This window comes from Neltuma alba, unplaced genomic scaffold, assembly GCF_004799145.2.
Source record: "Neltuma alba isolate B1F8T4 unplaced genomic scaffold, ASM479914v2 tig00012769_pilon, whole genome shotgun sequence".
Lineage (NCBI taxonomy): Eukaryota > Viridiplantae > Streptophyta > Magnoliopsida > Fabales > Fabaceae > Neltuma > Neltuma alba.
In genome coordinates this window covers 345,785-364,901 of record NW_021637179.1, presented here as the reverse complement: position 1 = coordinate 364,901, position 19,117 = coordinate 345,785, and the positions used below count along the sequence as shown (strand labels likewise).

The window sequence follows — 19,117 nt, the reverse complement described above, 5'->3', positions numbered from 1 at the left end:
ATGTTTGGAAAGACCCTTGGATTCCTGGTATGAAAAATTTTAAAATGCCACTGGATAATGCTCCTTCTATCAATGAAGATATGGTGGTTGCTCAGCTGATTCAAGATAGACAATGTAATCTTCATGCCATCTCCAATCTAGTGGAAGAATCTGTTCTTAAATGTATTCATGAGATTCCCCTATCTAGTACCCCTCGAGATGATTCTTTATTATGGGCCCCTGCTAAGAATGGAATTTACAGTGTCAGGGCTGGTTACAGATTGAGCCATGCTGCTACTGATGGCAGAATTATGGCTACTCGAGCTTCTATCTCCAGGAAAGTAGAGCCAAGTATATGGTCAGCTGTATGGAAACTGAAAGTCATGCCAAAAATCAGAAGCTTTATCTAGAGAATCCTTAATAATGCTTTGGCCTCTAAGGAAGCTTTATTCAAACGGAAATGTGCCACAAACCCAGTCTGTCCAGTTTGTGGAGATGATACTGAGACTTTAGAACACTTGTTTCTGCTTTGTGAATGGGTTAAAGTTGCTTGGTTTGGTAGTGTTATGGGCCTCAATATTTCCCCTCTGAACATCCAGAATATCTCTTTCTGGCTTGAGCAGTTTCTATTGATGATCGATACTGAGTTAGACTATGGTAAAGCATATATAAGCACTATGCTGTGGTCTATTTGGAAATTACGTTGTAAATGGATTTTGAACAGGTTCTCCCAAAACCAGAAGAAGCCATCGAGATGACTAATTGAACTATGCAAGAATACTGGAATGCAAACTCCCTGCTCCCTAAAGTACCTAGCTATGTGGTGCCTAAAGTTTCCTTTAAGTGGAGGAAACCACAAGCTAACTCATTCAAGATAAATTGTGATGGTGCTTTTAATAATTCTAATGGAAGAGCTGGTATAGGAGTTGTTTGTAGAAATTCTGAGGGGTTATTCATTAAAGGTTGGGCTGAGAAAGTAAGTGCTCAATCGGCATTCCAAGCAGAACTCTTAGCTGCTCTAAAGGCTGTCTCTCTAGCAACTCAATGGCAACACTTCCTGGTGATTATTGAAATGGATTATAAGGATCTTTTCTCTACTATTACTCAAAAATCTTTGCGTCTTTGTCCGTGGCTACTCCAAGGCTTGCTTGCTGAGTTGTTTGCAATGGTGGATGATCAAAGTTCTATTTGCTTTTCTCTCATTCCTCGTGAGGGAAATGGTGCTGTCGATTTCCTGGCTGCTATAGCTTCAAAGGAGTTGGGACCTAACGGTCTGATCTTGGTATCTCCACCTCCTCTAGCTAATATCATTTTTCGTGAAGCCACTGTTGCTAATGAATTTAGTTTTGACCAGCACATTGAAAAGGATGACAGGGAAGGGATCGGTTTATTTGCTTTTGACCTGTTAGCTTGTCATTTGGTTTCTTTTCCCTTTATCTTTTGTAGTGAACTATTTCTCCTGGCTCGTTTTAGTTAATGTGATTCCTTTGCTGGTAAAAAAAAAAGAGAATGGAAATGAAATGACGCATGCAATAGGCTTTAGATAACATGTTTATGTGGATGGAATTTTCTCAATTAACCAATCAGAATAGTAAAGTCCCTCCTATCAATTTATGATTTTAACATTAAAAAAAAGATAACAGGCCCAGGCCGCCTAACAAGCCTAACAGGCTTACTATCAGGCCTGAGCGTGGCCTGATAAAGCAAACAGGTCTGAGCCTGGTCTGATATCTAAATAGGCCAAGCCATTTACAGGCCAGGCCACAGGCCCCTGACAGGCTGCCTGGCCTATTTCCACCTCTAGTACTAATCATATTTTCATGCTTATATCTAGCAGCACTTATATTTAACATTTATAAACCGATCAATGGCTTTATTTTGTTTTTAAATTTTGTATAATATTATATTAAATAAAAAGACCAAAGGTGTAAGCATAGTGTTTTTTAAAATAAAAAAAAATTGTACAAACTAGACAATTTTTTGTGCTTAAACTAGTCTATGTTTAACAATTTCAATATTCAATGTGAATATGCAACAACCATATCAATGCATCATTGCAATTTGAAAGTAAATTGCTTTTAGGAACTTTGATGATATCCACTTCTTGATTAACATATATTGTGGGCTTATACTTCTTGATTCCAGACTAATTGTGGGTTATGTAATTTCAACAAGAACTATGAGTAATGATAAAGGCAAAACACATCGGGATGTGAACACTATAGGTGTTTTTCTCAAAGTATGTGTTGACCAAATTGATAGCAAATATCATCAAGGATCTTTGTTTACAAAGCAAGGTTGAGACAACATTCACAAAGCATTCAATAAAAAGATAGGGAGAGGATATGAAAAAAAAACAGTTGAAAAATAGTTTAGATAACTTGAGAAAAAAGTAGAAGGCATTTGAGTCACTAATTACTAAGGAGATCGGTATAGGATGGGACCCTAACAGGAACACAGTGGTGGCATATGATGAGTGGCGAGAGAGGAAAAAACAGGTATGAACTAGCTTGTGTTAATTTATAAGCAGTATCATACTCTTGGAAGTGATTTAACTTTGGTTTATTTTTGACTTTGCAGGAAAATCCAACATATGAAAAGTTTAGGCACCATGGGTTAAAGTTTTGAACTAAATTAGAAACTATATTCAAGGACATTATGATATCAGAAGAGGATATATGGGCACCATCTTAGACCCAGCCTTAGCCACAAAGGGTTGATTAGCCAAATGAGTACCGACTAACAATAGATTGAGAAGAAGGTTTAGGGGATAGTGAAGACAAGCTTTTAGGTGTTGACACTGGATGCCGTGCAGGAGTTTCGGACAATTTGGACTGCATCGATTTAACTACAAACACATCAAACACTGTACCCACTATACCTAGTAGTTTAGGAAGTCAAGGGAAGAGGAAGAGAGGTCAAGGGTTTGATAAGTACAAGAAGCAAAAAATGCCATCGATAAAAAGAATAGCAGATGCAGTAAGTTTGATTGCTACTGCTTCAAAGGATATAGCAAAGGTAGTAAACAAAATGTCCAATAGTGATATCACTACTGAGCTTACCACTGATCTGCTGAGTATGGAGGAAATTACTAGTGACACTCATCTTTATGTCATCGATTGTAATCTTCTAGCAAACAAGACTTTCAGGGACATATATGCAAGCCTGAGAGTAAATCAGGAGATATTAATAGCTTGGTTGAAGTACAATACTAAAAACCCACCGCCATATGCTGCACCCAGTTGTGTCGAGTGACTTATTATGACTCATGTTTTTCTACTTTAATATATTTGGTTACTATGTGTTACGACGATATGTTTAATGATTATATTTAATTATTATGTTAAAGTTTAATGACTATTTGTGTATTATCTTTTCTTTTTTGTGAAAATATTACTCACATTTAGTATTTAACTACTCACAGGTTACATAATCTATGTCTAATTCAACAGAGGGTTGGGGCGAGGGTTAGGGTGATGATGGGGGAGATGAACAGTCTCAATTACTTCTCGCTTTACGTGAACACACAACACAATCATCAGAGCTAAGTGTGTTAATTGGTCAGTATGTGACGCCTTTTCTGTGCAAATAGCCATGCAGAACTAGTGGACAAACAGGTTATTTATGGGTACAAGAACTTTTGCATAGGCATGAAGGATGGTCTCAAACTATGTTTCGAATGGAAATAGAGACATCCCATCAGTTATGCTCTAAATTAGTTGAACTTGGGTTACAAAATTCTAAATACATAGGTGTCCATGAATCTGTTGCCATGTTCTTGAATATAATTGCGCATGGCTAGTGTAATAGGATGATTCAAGAAATGTTTTAGTGTTTAGGAGAAACTGTCAGTCAGTATTTTCATAAAGTATTGGATGCTTGCCTCAATTTATCTCAAGAAAATATCAAGCTAATTGATTCTGTATTTTCTTATTGTCACCCAAAAATAGCAAATGATGCACAATACTTCCCACTTTTTAGGGATTCCATTATAGTAATTAAAGGCACCCACGTAAATTGTAAGGCTAGTCAAGCCAGAAAAGACAAATATATTGGGAGGAAGGGATTTCCCAGTCAAAATGTCATAGCCGTATGTGATTGGGATATGTGCTTCACATTCGTGTTGGCAGGCTAGGAAGGTAATGCACATGATGCTCGTGTCTTTCATTCTGATATCAACTCCATCTATGAATTTCCCTCATCCACCTAAAGGTATATATCTTTAAATTTCAAGTCAATTATTTTTAAATTCAGCTTCAATTGCATTATTTTCACCTCAATATAATTGAGTCATGATTTTCTAAGCAAATATTATTTAGTTGATGTTGATTATCCATCACAAGCGGGATATCTTAGCCCCCCACAAACGTGAGCTCTATCACTTTCCAGACTTCAATTGTCACCTAGGATTTAGAAATGAAAATGAGGTTTTCAATTATTATCATTCAAGTTTGAGATGCACTATTAAAAGAACTTTTGGGGTTTGAAAGAATAGATTTGCAATCTTAAGAGATATGTCCAAATTCAAGTTTCAAACACAAGTCTACATAATTTGTGCAACAATGGCTTTCTATAATTTTATCAGGCAAAATTTTTCAACTAATGACCACTTTGTACAAGCTGAACATGGAAGTGTAATAGATGAAGACAATAATTATATAGCTGGTGAGGCATCCTCGTCAAGTTTAACATCTACCACACAAATGAATCATGTTCGTGACTCAATTAGAGACCAAATTGTGCAAAACTTACGATCTAATTACTTATGTGATTGCATTTACTTTAATTAGAGATGAATGACTTTTAATTTATATTCATGTTTGTCTATTATATATATTTAATTAATCATCTACAGTGTGTTTTCAAATTTTTCTCAGTAACAAATTTTTTATTTTATAATTTCACAAATAAACTATTTTTATTTTATCATAATAATTTTAGGTAATTTTTTTAACTATTACCACATTAAAAATATAAAATATGAAGCACTACTATTCAATAAAAGCCATGTCATTTTCAGTTATTTTACAATTAAACTCACTTTTCTATTAATCATTTAAATAATTTTTAACTTTTCCAACTGACTTTTTATAAGCACATATCTAAAAATAAATTGCATTACACTAATTGACTTTTACTCTAACTTCAGTTACAAAAATCAGCTAGAATAAAAGTCAGTTTTGCCATCACCAATTCAAATACGCCCTTATTCCTCTGGCCAATACCTCTCCCTTTGTGGTACAAAAAATGAGTGAATACCTGTTAAATTTCATACATATAAGAATAATTAAGGGGCGCTTGCTCTTACTCTTTATATAGGACTAGGCCATGCTTTATAAGAAACTTGCATTCTCAAATCATGTTAATTTATAGGAGTTGGGGTCAAATTTGTAACCTCGCACTTCAAAAGGACTTGAAGAAAGTGTCTAGTATTATTAAATTATTGACACATTTTGTTAACCAAAAAATAAATTATTGACACATTTTAAAGATTATTTTAATGAAATAACTAAATTTTGGTGAGATGGTTAAAAATCACCATACATTCGTTTGGAATTGGAACAGAGCAGGTAACTTTTCGAAACATATGATACGAAGATAGATGATGATGAAAAAGACTTGACCCCATGCAAAGTGATAGCAATAGTTGGAATCTGGAAATGAAACAGGGGAATGGACGAATTCCAACAGGAACCATAGTAATGAGCACAAAGGACAAAGCTTATTAGTCTTCCCAATGAACAACACATTAAATTATTATATTTCTCCTGTTTTGAAAAAGAAGGCCCCTCCTGAGTCCTGTCATTGTTGCCTTGCATTACCAATTTGGCCCTCCAAAAGTCTACACTTTCTCTGTCTCTACCCAATACCCACCCGAAACATGTCACTCTCGCTCCTCCTCTCTCTCTCTCTCTCTTTCTCTCTTTATTCTCAGCGCCCACAAGCACTCTCTGTCCGCCAATCACAACTCTGCTCCTTTGACCTCCCTCTCTCTCCCCTCTCTCCTCTCTTCCCTGTTCCATACACAGATCGGCCCCTCTCTCTCTAGCTCTACAAACACCTGACACCCCCTTCCTGTGCACCCTCTCACCCTATAACTATATCTGTACTACCTCCTCTGCCCCTTCTCCTCCGTACTCATATTTCATTTTTCAGTTCCTCTTTCAAAGTTTATTCCTTTCTTTTGAGAGATTTTCTCTCCTCCTCGCACTCTGCTTTTTCTTTCTTTCATTTCACGGCCTTTTATCAACTGGGTGTCACTTGCAATTAATTCCCTGCTCATTCTGCGTCTGTTGTCAAAATTTAACCTGGGTTTTGTCTCTCCTTGATGCTTTGTGTGTTGATTTCTTTGTATTTTAGATCTGAGCAGGTTTATTAGGGTTATGCTCCCCCCCCTAAACTGTCCAATCCGGAATTTTCCTTGGGTTTCGGAAAGAAAAACCCTTTCCAAGATTCTTCAGGTTGTCGGTGTACGTGAAAAGGGCCGAAGATTCTGTATTCATGTTATTTGATATAATGCTTCTTTGGCCATTGCAAGCTCCACTTCTTTGCATTTCCTCTCTGTGTCGTCTCTCTCTTTGAAGAAAACTTCAAAGAGGGAGGGACTTCCTGTATTGACTTCTTGTACGCTTGCCATGTGCGACTATTAGTCTAGCCACAACAATGAATAGGGGAATTGAAGTTTTTTCTCCAGCCTCTTACCTTGAAAACTCGAATTGGTTGTTTCAAGAGAGCAAAGGAACGAAATGGACCCCAGAAGAGAATAAGCGGTTTGAGGACGCTTTGGCCTTGTACGACAAAGATACTCCAGATCGTTGGTTGAAAGTTGCAGCTAAGGTTCCAGGCAAGACAGTGGGAGATGTGATTAGGCAGTACAAACAACTTGAAGAAGATGTTAGTGTCATAGAGGCAGGGTTGATCCCAGTCACTGAGTATGATGATAGCAGTTCTTTCACTTTGGAATGGGCCAATAACCAAGGCTTTGAGGATCTCAAGCCATTCTATACTGTTGGTGAGAAAAGGGGTTCTTCCACTCGACCATCTGAGCAGGAAAGGAAAAAAGGAGTGCCATGGACTGAAGAGGAGCACAGGTAATAAATTCACATCATCAACCTCCTTAGTTCAATTCTTAAGATGTTGGTGCTTCAAAGCTGATCCTTAGTTAAATCATTGTTCATCACATCCCTGATATTGAAACTTGAACTTTGAGTCTTGAACTTTAGCAGCTTGACTCAAACCGGTCAAGTCAACCAGTAGAAACTAAAAAGAGATAGTACCCTACATGGATTCATTTGTGGGAGCACAATCATAGTAAATTTCTAAACGCACCCGCCAAATGTAGGAGGTTGTTACACCTTTTAGATCACTCAGAGAAAGTTCGGGAATACTTTTAAATTGTAATAACCATAACAAGAGTTTCGATTATAAAACTATTCAGATAACTGCGTAATTGTCACAGGAGTACTATACATAATTACCTATCGTCCAGTTTGTGTTCTTTGCCAACTTTAGTGTAAATTTCATGCTGACTCATTTAAACTTTGCAGGCAATTTCTGTTGGGCCTGAAGAAGTATGGTAAAGGGGACTGGAGAAACATATCTCGTAATTTTGTGACCACAAGGACTCCCACTCAGGTTGCTAGTCATGCTCAGAAGTATTTCATCCGGCAGCTTACTGGAGGCAAGGACAAGAGGAGATCAAGCATCCATGACATCACAATTGTCAACCTTGAAACCAAGTCATCATCTCCTGCATCATCAGACTGCAGTCACAGACCTTCTTCTCCTGATCGCTCAGTGAAGGCTGTGAATGATCTGCCTAAGAATCCAAATTTCTCTACCATGGTTAAACAGGAGTATGACTCAAAATTACCGTACGAGTCCCTGCCAATGATTTTCAATTCATCAAATGGAAACATGTTCATGCCACCCTATTTCGGGATCTCTTCAGTAGGATCTGGACCTCAGGAGCAGTGTTTACTCAGAGGTTCTCTCTAAGGATATCAACTTACTTGGATCTTATGATTCAATTTTCAACTGTAATCGATGCAGCATCATCGGTGAAGGTTTATAGAGTCCTGAAGGTACTCATTTACTGAATCTTATTCAGTGATGCTGGATTGCTTTGTGGGGTTTGTGTGTGAATATGTTGAGGAAGAACTTGAGTTTATTAGTCCCTATATTAATCAGACTCTAAGAAGAGACTAGCTCATATGTATTCCGATGTTAAAATTCTAGGTGTCTTGATCAACCAAGGGAAGTTGACTTAAGCATGATCATGGGCTTATGTAATATATGATTTTCTCTCATTATCACTTGTTTGGTAATTTGATTATGGTTAGGTGACAAACTCCTATCAACTTGCATCTGATGCGTATTTTCCCAAGTCCAAGCAGAATATAGATTTATCTGCAGAATTCCTTGAGAAAAGAAGAGGAGTTATCTGTAGATATATTAATTAACTCCATATTTTCATGAGTTGCTTGGAATTAATTATGCAGTTCCTAAGTTTTCTCAATCAATGAAACACAAGCACGCTCTAACAAAGTAATGATTAGATCAACGGAAAGCTTTTTCACTTGTGATTCTCCATTAAGCCACCTTAGCTAGGGTTTAGTTAAAGTGGTTACCTATGAAGGCGGGAAGTTGTGCAGAAAGAAGGTCTTTGATGCAATGGCTCATGTATTAAAATAATAAAAGTAAGCCCATGAGGCACTTGAACCTTAGTTGTTTGCCAAATAAGGAGTTTAAATAATCTAAATCACGTTACCAGACACTGTCTTTAATTAAAAATGATTATGCCACATCATAGACAGTTTGATGTAGCGGTATGATCAACTGAAATAAAACAATTTCTGGCTGAATTAATGAGGGATCAGAAATATCAGATAGAAAATATAGAAGCCAGAGAGAAGCAGAGGGTGATCTAGAGAGCAGGAGAACGGGTCTTAGTGTTTTTGGTGTTGATTCCCATCACCATATATAGCAGAAGAATCAATGATGCTAGCTAATTATGGTATAATAAATTACCAAGTGGCTAGACTTAAGACAGCTTTTTCTCATAATTTGATGGTTACAATGATTAATTTGATTAAAACATAATCAATGTAAGCGACTAATAATAGTGGGGACAATGTGAGGCTAAATAATAAATACTACTCTTTTGGAATAGACTGCTCATATCCAACAAGTTTCTTACTAGAACATAGTTGTATTTTGCGGTGGACATTAAGATCCTAGCTAGCTCAAAGTCCACCATTCTGCAGTAAATAAAACACTGCTCTAAGTGCAACCATCATGAGATCCACCTATTACTTTCAATTAAATATGCGTGGTTATAGCCTCCAATAGGTTTCATCATCTATCGTGAAGACTAATTAAGTATATGTCCGAAGTGACCATATAATGAAGCACAAAAATCTTAAGGAGACTCCACAAGGGAATTAGCAAGAGGCAAACAATAATCATCCGCTGTATATATATAATGCCTACAACAGTTGAACAGTGTAACTTTACCCTTAACAAGAAATGTAATAAATATATAATAAATGTTGTGTATCTTATTTTTGATACAGTAAAAAAATATATAAATCCTTCTCTAATGCTTCCTAACAAGGTACATATATACCCACTAGAGAGAGCACGCAAAAAATAAAATACCTTCTTTTTTGTACAATATCAGTTATACTGTTACCATTATCAGCAGTTCAGCAGTCAATATGGTATCTTCTTTTTCTCATTCACCTTTCCTTTGTATCTGACAGATGCTATGCTCCTAACTTGCCAAAAAACTGTGCTTGTGCATTATGCATGGACATCTTCTTTTAGTCACATTAATAATATATAAGATGATTTATATCTAAACCAATACCTAGATTTTTCATTTCATCCTATCAGCAAACTAGGTTCAGGTGAGATCAATATATATATTTACAAGCTTCTTCAAAATTAACTTGATTAATTTGCTTTATTCTTTAGTTTTGTTTGTGTGTGTGTTTGTTCAAGACTTTAAGTTAGTGGCGTGATTTAGAAAAAGAATGATGGAGGTCCTTTTTAGGGTATAGTGGAAGTAGTTGATTTGGACACTATAGGCCATGTCATCATCATGTGATTGGTCAGTCATTGCTGAGTCACACTGCAATATTTCTTGAAAGCGTAGTGATACAAACACGCTAATTCATTACCTTTATTTCTTGATTCCTAGTCACTAAAACAAGAAACTAATGGATTTGTGTTGACTCAGTCTGATGATGATGATGATATATATATACATATAGTTTTATTATAAATAAAGGCCACTACTTTGAGCATCTCATGCTCCACTCTATCTTTATATATTCTTACCACTTTAATTTGTTCTCTCCATAAGCATAAAATAATTTTATTCCTCCTTTTGCTTTTCAGTTTCATGGATATGGATGTAACTATGTGAACATTATTAAATCAAATTATATATTCGCATAGTTATGGTCTTGGTGCTTGGACCCGTTTCATATTTGAAAGCGGCCTTCACACTTTCCTAGATTACTATGCATTGTTTGGAGATACACACACGCAACGCACAATATTAAAATTATGTCTCTTTTCTTTTTCTTTTTTTCCAAATACACAGCCTGTATTTTTCTTCAAGATAATCAATATATATATATATATATATATCAAGATTGACGTATGTATTATCAACATTAATTCTAGGGGCAAGTTGGAAAAAAATTTATATTTTTTTTCCAACCAAAAAAATGTATATTTGGAGGATAAGTAAAAAAAGTTAATGTTCTTGTCTTTTTTTACCGATTGATTCACTGAATTAAAAGGGAAGCAACGTAGTGAACTTAAGAAATGAATGAAACAATTAAATAGTCTGACAATAGTATCACAGTTAGAAGGAGATATTTACCTTGTCAAAAGATACATGTGAGAGCAAGTGCTTTATTTTGGGGGGGGGGGATTATCTGATAAAAAACATTTAATTAACGAATTAAAGCAGGCTCTTTAATTTGAAGAAAGGAGATCGGACATCAATTTTGGTTTTGGGATTACTATTGTTATGGTGCATTACATATTAAAATCCTTGTCGACGAGACATATATCTCTATGCACACGTGCTCGATATATTAGACAAGAATCTTGTACAGTGTTATGATCTGAGAAGAATCTTTGTAAATTGAGCTTCAAAATTCTAAGTACTAAATTGTCCCTTAACAATTCTTGGCCGTTAGATGACCACGTTCACCTCTGGTTTGCCCAGATAAAAATTAAGAAATAAAAAAAGATGTGTCAGGCCTAAAACAATTGGCTCCCCAGTTCTCTCTCTTTCCCTGGTATTGGTATTGCCCATTGGTGGCACTAAATCTGTCGTTGCTTTTGCAAGCTTGTAGACAAGCCAACCAGCCATCATTACAGCAGCCTTGGGTCTTAGAATTATTAAAATATTTTCAAAATAAGCAATTAAGTGGCACAAGAAGTGGGGATATGGTGTATGAGTATGAATTGAGCTTATATATATATATATATATATATATATATGGAATATATGGAAGAATTGCAATAAGATCTCAAAAACTAACATATTTACGAAATAGTCTTATAACAACTAAGTCATTTATAATGAAAAATTTCAGAATAAGAATTAATAACATATTTTAGTTGCTCATTTATCACTAAGATTTTTTTTAGTAATTAGATTTTTTTTAGACCTCACAATAATTCTCTTATATATATGTGTGTGTTGTCATCTTACACAAATGAACATTATTTTTCCTGTCTCTTACCTATTTTAAAAGTACACTTTTACAATCTTTTCAGATTATAATATTGAAATTCAAAGCTTTGGTCTCACCACCAACAACCATACAGAATGGCAACAAAGATATAAAAGTTTGTACATGATGATCAATAAGAAAATCCCCACTTCCCTTTCAGCCAAAGGAGAACAAAAAAAAAGCCACCACTTTTTTTTGTTTGTTTTTGGTGTTAGTTGCATATATAGGAAAGCAACCACTAGAAGTGGCATTTTTGCATTTTTTATATGTTCTCTATTCTCATTTATATATATATATATATATATATTTATATCAACATGACCACATGCGTCTAGTCTTTTTCCTTCCTCTTGCCAAAACATACAAGTATAATGCAATTTGTTCACCTACACCATAATTGTTCTTCTTGGGAAGGGCAAAGAGGACCACAAGCAAAGGTAAAACAAATAATCTCTATGTTGTTTATGGGTGTTTACAGCTTAATAATCCACCATCATTTAATTAATTACGTTTACCTCTTTTTGGGGAAAAAAAATAGATGGATCGGTTGATATTTGTGCATAGGTTGTAAAAAAAGTTTTCTAAAAAACATAAACCATACAAAAAATTATTATTGCATTATCAATAGGTTAGATTCCTTTAAGGTACTGAATGTTTTGTGTTTCTTCTCTCAATACAAATACATGATATTTAATATTATGAGGTTGAAATTCAAATAATGTCAAGTTTAATTAATTGAAAATAGTTTCCCCCTATGTATATTAACAGGGTCAAGGGTTATTTTCATTCTGAAAGTATTCACGAATGAGTTATGAGTATTTAGAAGCTTTGTTTTTGCTCAATATAAACCTGATGATTGAAAAAAAAAAACAATAATGTTGCTCTTTTCATTAAAACTTGTTTAATCCATGAGATTGAAGTCTTAATTAACTTTCCATACCACCCTTTAAGCAGGCTATCATTTTATTATTGTTGTAAGTATAATTAATGGAAGGCCATGCCAGAGTTGGCAAGTTGAAAGGAAAGTGAGGTAGTCAGCCGTGGACCACTGGGATTTTGATATAATTTTGGAATAAAGAAATAAAAGAAAGGAATAAAAAGAAATTATAAAGAATAATAGAAGTGGGTGAAGAGAGAGTGGTGGTTGGACAACATTAAAAGCTGATTGCATGAGCTGTGAACTGTTCATTGTGTTTATGCCAATATCATTGTCCACTCCTCTTTGTTGCTTCCTTGTGCCCCTCCTTTCATCTTAATTAAATATTACTCCATTCATCTCTTTCTGTCCTTTGTTTTTTAATATGGCTATCTGGTTAGGTTAGACTCGAGCATTATTCAATCTAATTAATTATGGTTCTTCCAAACATATTTTTTGCATTTACACAAATTTGATGAGACTTGGCTCAAATGTTTAAAGCCTCTTCTATTAGAATCAACGCCTATTGATTCATCTCTTCTTCCATGTATGTAACATCAACTTATATGAATTGAGATAATTGGTTTTTTAAAAAAAAATTAGTTTTTTTATAAATAATATTCTCTCATAATTAACTCAAATCATTTTATTTCAAAGAAAAAAAAATTTAAAAAAAAATCAATTGCCGCCTAATTTTTGTAAAATACCAATTGGATGATGTTTGGTATGGGCCTTGCTCACCACCAATGGGCCTATACTTACACCCCTAAATACGTGGATACAGAAAAGATCGGCCCATCCTCTTTGATTTGGGCTTGTTGTGAGAATATGTTGAATTACATTAACTTAACTTACCAACGGACCAACAAGTGTTGGTTCAAGTGGAAGGGATTTAGGCACCTTAAACATCATGTCCTGAGTTCGATCCTTGAGACAGTGTGTGTGGAAAAAATATTGTTAGGAGGGGTCCCCGCTACGACGCCTGATAGTACCTCGAGAGATTAGTCTCTTACCGCTCAAGTGGCCCACATCTGGGCAACTAAAAAAAAAACTTACCAAAAGGGGTTGGGTTTAGCAAAAGGGACTAGTCCCTCATAACATGACGAACCAAAGTTCGAATCTCCGCTGGGAGAGGTGCTCACATTTAGTGCCTAACAGTACCTTGAATAGAATTGCCTCTAATAGGAAGATACCTATGCCTTAGTATAAAAAAAAAAAAAAAAAAACTTAACTTGTCAATTGTACCCCCAAAAACAAAAACTTAACTTAGCACGTGCGTTTGGTTTTAAAGCAATTCAAACAAATTTGGGAAGAGGTTAAAACTAACTAGGAAATAAGGAGCATCCAGGCAAGTTGCCAGGAACATAGAGAAAAAGCAGGGCCAATATTTGCGAGTTGTGACATTTTGTTGAATGGGTACAAGGAATCCGAGGCGATATAAGGCTGAGATACTTTCCTGCCATAGAACCTAAAAATTTAAGGGTAAAGACACTGACTTGCCCAAGTAACTGGGAGTCCCAAAATCTTAGAACACTGGTAGAGAGTTAGTTAAAATGCCGAATCCTCTTTTTCTCCTCCAATTTATGTGTCTGAAACGCAAAATATTGAATTTTGTTTTTTTTTACCAGCAAAATGTTGAATTTTGTTTAGTCTTCTTTAATATATACAAATATATATCCCTGTATGGATTTTGTCTATGTAAATTACTATCATAAATAACGTTCATAAAGAAGCTAGCTAAGTCAACACAAAATCATACTGTAGTGCTGGAATTTAAATTTTTTGTCCAATGATGGATTTGTGGAGTGAATGAAGTTTTTATGATCCAAGTAATCACTATGAGCAGATGGGTTTGATTTGATAAATTTACTCAAGTGACTGGAAACTTGAAAATACTACCTCCAGTTTTATTTATAAGGCATCATTTGTAGACAAAAAAAAGTCTTATAATTAGAACCGAATGTAATATATTCAAACCTCCAAAAACTCAAGAGTAGATATACAAGTTTATCTTTTTCACCAAAAAAAAAAAAAGATATACAGTTTTATCTTGATCTCATTTCTTATGCGTAATTTCATTCTGATATTTTTAGTGGTATAATTTAACCATAATCTAATTTTTCAGATATAATTTTACTCCTGATTTTTTTTATTGGGCTCAATTTTGAATCTGAAAACGTCAAGGATAAAATTATATCTAAAAAATAAGATCATGGTTAAAATTTCAGTTTTATCCATCTCAAAACCCAAGTATAGAGAAAGCGAGCAGCCAAAACAAACGTCGAATCTTCTTTTTTCTCCTTCAATTTTCACGTTTGAAACACCAAATATATACTCTTGTCCAAGGGTTGTCCGTGGCTAGACATGTCCCCTTTATTCATGTCCGTGATCAGATGTTAACAAATAACAAGGACTACACATCCCAAGTTCTCTAATTTTAAATGTAAGAACTAAATTTATAAATATAAGATTTCAATTCACTTGCTTCCTAAATTTATAATTTTTTCCTTATAATAACTCTATTGATTGCACATATTAAGAGAACTCTAATCAAAAATAGTTTCAATACATATGATTAAAATGGGATAGTTTTGAAAAATTAAGATACATTTATTATAAATAACCAATTTAACTAACTTTTTAAATATTTGTAAATTAGTTACTTAATTTTTATAATAAGGATTAGAAGCAGGATACGAAAAAGAAAAATAGAGATATTTTCACAGCACGTCATCTTTATTTTTTATCTTTAATTTTTTTATAATATTAAAAAATATATGTCCCATATGATTAGAATTTATACTTTGTTGAGCGTAATGGTAGATTTGTGGAGTGAGGTCATTATATGCGAGGAAATAGGAGCACCCAGGTGGGGGTTGATTTGACAAATTTCATAAAATGTTCAAGACATGCATGTAACTGATTATAGAAGTGACAATGATGAGATGCGTAGTGGGATCAATTCATCAAATTTTGAATGTGCCTGAATCAACCAAAAAAATGTCACACCAATTACGTACACTTTGGTCTTAAATTAATTATTGATTAATTGAAGCCCTGACACAAAGACCAAGGACCATGTCCTTTTTATGTGTCGTGCTCCTACTAGTCAGCCCGCCATCAATATCTCACCACATAAACATTTGACCTTTTTCCTCCCAAATTATATGTATCCTAATAACATTGAATTTGCAAATATCTGATCTGATCACACACACCACACACGAAGGTTCCTCTTATGTTTCTGCATCAATAATAATAACGTGGTTCAATTAATATTCTATGGCTTATGCACGACATTGTTGTTGTTTAGACTTTGATGATTTTAAGTATTACAATTCCTTTTTAAAACAAATAGTCGAGTTAATCATGTATCTGAATATAGTATCAGCTAAAATTACAAGCAATATATTTCATGGAACGCCTCAACCTATAAACTGTCGACTTATATATCTATTTATCTATATATATCTGTCGATTATACAAAATATAAAAATAGACACTATTCCTGAGTTATAAACATAACATCTCTATATCTATCCAAGGCACATAATTAACTTCCATTCTAGTTAATTAATTATATCCTAAAACTTAACTACGAACAACGACTGAAATGTCAAAACCCACCCATTTATAGACCTATACATAAATATATATATATATATATATATATATTTACAGGGTGACTTCCATATGTTCCCCTTTCATTAATATTTGACGTCAATGCTAGCTAGCTTCTTTTTTTTTTGGCCAAACAAGCTAGCTATTATACATAGGATATAGGAGAAAGATATGTGAATAATACTCTCTTCGACCCTAACTACAAGAGTCAATTTTAATGGTTGTAATGTCTCTATTTACAAGATCGTTTACAACGTTTTAGGACTAATTAAAAAGGTTTTCAAGCATACCTCTCTCAAGCATGACTGATTAAATAAATTAAAGTCTCACCATCGCCCATCACTCAATAAAACCCATTTCAAGTTATGAAAACCCATGATATTGAGTTTAGGGGAAAACTGGAAGAAAAATATTTTAGATGCTGACTAATCTTATCTGTTTTTGGTATCTGTAAACCAGGAAGCTGGCTCATGTATATAATTAAAGAGGAGGAAGTAACTGGCTAAGTTGTGAGTTATTAGTAGGAATGATAGATCGACGACAGGACAAGAGAACAAGATGAGGTGGATGATGGAAATGGAGGGCACAGGAAATGGGTTTGCACCAACTTGTTCCATCACCATACACTTGTGTCTACTTGTCTCTCACCAAGATATGGTTATCGTTCAAGGAACCATCCACCGAATTTGAATTTTACAAGTACCATCATCTACAATTTGCTCTCCTCATTTATTGCATAACGATATATATGGACATTAATACAATACAAGTCCCTTCAAAGTTTTGTCAGCTGACTTAAAAATTAAATCAAACCTCCCGGCCAGCCGGCCTCATAAGAGACTTATTTTACTAGCTACCTTTTTTCCAACATGTTGTGGGCGTGAATGTGTCTATAAGTCTATACGATTTGCGTACCTATAAATTAAAGAGGTAGGATAAGCACATTCAGTTAATCTTTGACATTCAATGGAAGATTCAGTGTATTGTGTACAATCAATCACCATATTGTTAATCATCTTTAGCTGAAAGAGAGATTAATCATGCGCTTCGATGACTAGGTCAGGCTACTCAGCTAGCCCTGGTCAGCTCCTTTTATTAAACCAGATAGGTTAGGGTTCATGATATATGCACTAGGAAGCGTTGTTCGAGTAGGATTCCACACCTTGTAAAGCCTGATCTTTTGGAATACGATTTCTCTTAGTCTTCTCTTCATTATTAATTGTTGGAATTGAAACGAAAGTAAGAAGCGTAGAAAGAAGATCAAACTTGAACACTGTTACGTATCATTCAGGTTATGTGAATTTTTCCATATGGTGAATGGTGGAAATAAATGCAACATCTTTTTTAGCTTTTATAAAAGCTTTACAATCATAAATATATCCTTGAACATTTAATCTGATGATCAGTAAGTCAAAATGTGTGTGTGTGTGTGTATAAAAGCTACTTACAAATCAATTGTAATTTGATAACAAGCAAATTTATCAATACTGATGATCTATATTTGAAACATTAAATTTAAAGTGTTATTTAGGGGGGGAAAACAAATAAAGAGGTAGAACATTTGTGATAACGGGCTCTTGAGAATATGTTTTATCACGTCTCCAGAGAGACTTTTAGCATGTCTGGTCAATCGGCCAAATTTACCTATTGTATTAGGAGAAATTTTCATATTCTTAATCACTCTGCCTCTTAACCAAGAGGTGAACAGTGCTTTTGATGTGTTTTTTCTGTTTCTAGTTAATGCCATCAAATTTCTGTTGGAAAATATAACAAGCTCTTGTCTCAAAAAAACAGTTAATTACTCCTCCGGTCTTTAATATAAAACATAATTATTAAGTTGATTTTGGTCCTAAATATGAGACATATTTCTTATATTTATCAGTTTTATCTAAATTACCCTTATGGATACTCTCTCAACTATAATCAAGTAGAAGAGGAATGGAGGATATTAAGAAAGAAGATTATGGTGTTTTAGAAAAAACATATCATATTTCTTATAATTAACTAATTTATCTAACTTTCTTAATCTAATCAAATTAGTTAAATAGGTCTTATATTAAGGATCGGAGGAGTAGTAGTTTAATTCTCAACTAATGTGTATGGAGAAAACTAACTAGGAGGGATTTGTCATTTGCCTTCTACACCACCAGAGCACGTAAGCTAGTTTTTACTATCGGTAAAGATACTCCCAATTTCCCAAAAAAAAAAAAGGTAGCGATTTCATGTAAGATTTAATATATTGTGCTCCACTAGTACAAAATACTAAGATAACTATTAGTTTTTGTGTCGGTTATACACACTAGGACAGTTTTACTGGATAAAATAAAGGGTCAGATCTCCAAAAGAAAAAAAAAAAGACTGGTAAATCCAAATTAGATAGTACACAATTCTTAATATAAGAATTAAATAATTAATTAATTTAAAATAATTGAGAAAATTAAGATCAAATTTTGCTTCCAATAATCCAATTAGTTGTTGGTAGTCCGAGATTGTCGAAATGATAATGTGTGTGTAAGTGAGTTTGCTATGCACACACAAACACGCATTACAAATTTGGGATGAGAACCAAAACAGGAGCCATATCAGATTGCCATTTTCCACCATCTTTTAAAGAACACATTCATGTACCCTTCACAATTATAATCATTAGGGTTCAGTTGAATTATCAATTAATTATACTATTTTTAACCGGTGAAGGTAACACCATTGGTCGGTTTACTAAGTAAGCACGGCTTCAAAAGCTCAATAGACAAGTATCTCTCGGGTTTTTTTTTTTTTAAATCTTTTGGAAACATAGACAAATATCCTCAAAGATATTTAATTGAGAAATATTTAATTA

The 19,117-nt window shown here is 34.3% G+C and overlaps 1 protein-coding gene across 1 annotated transcript; it reads left to right on the top strand.

Moving 5' to 3' along the window:
* Positions 1 to 5,946: 5,946 nt before the first annotated feature.
* On the top strand, positions 5,947 to 8,339 carry LOC114730838 (transcription factor DIVARICATA). The gene is made up of 2 exons (XM_028917945.1): positions 5,947 to 7,070; positions 7,527 to 8,339. Exons 1-2 carry the CDS (start codon positions 6,643 to 6,645, stop codon positions 7,975 to 7,977), a joined length of 879 nt encoding a protein of 292 aa, XP_028773778.1. The 5' UTR covers positions 5,947 to 6,642; the 3' UTR covers positions 7,978 to 8,339.
* Positions 8,340 to 19,117: the final 10,778 nt, after the last annotated feature.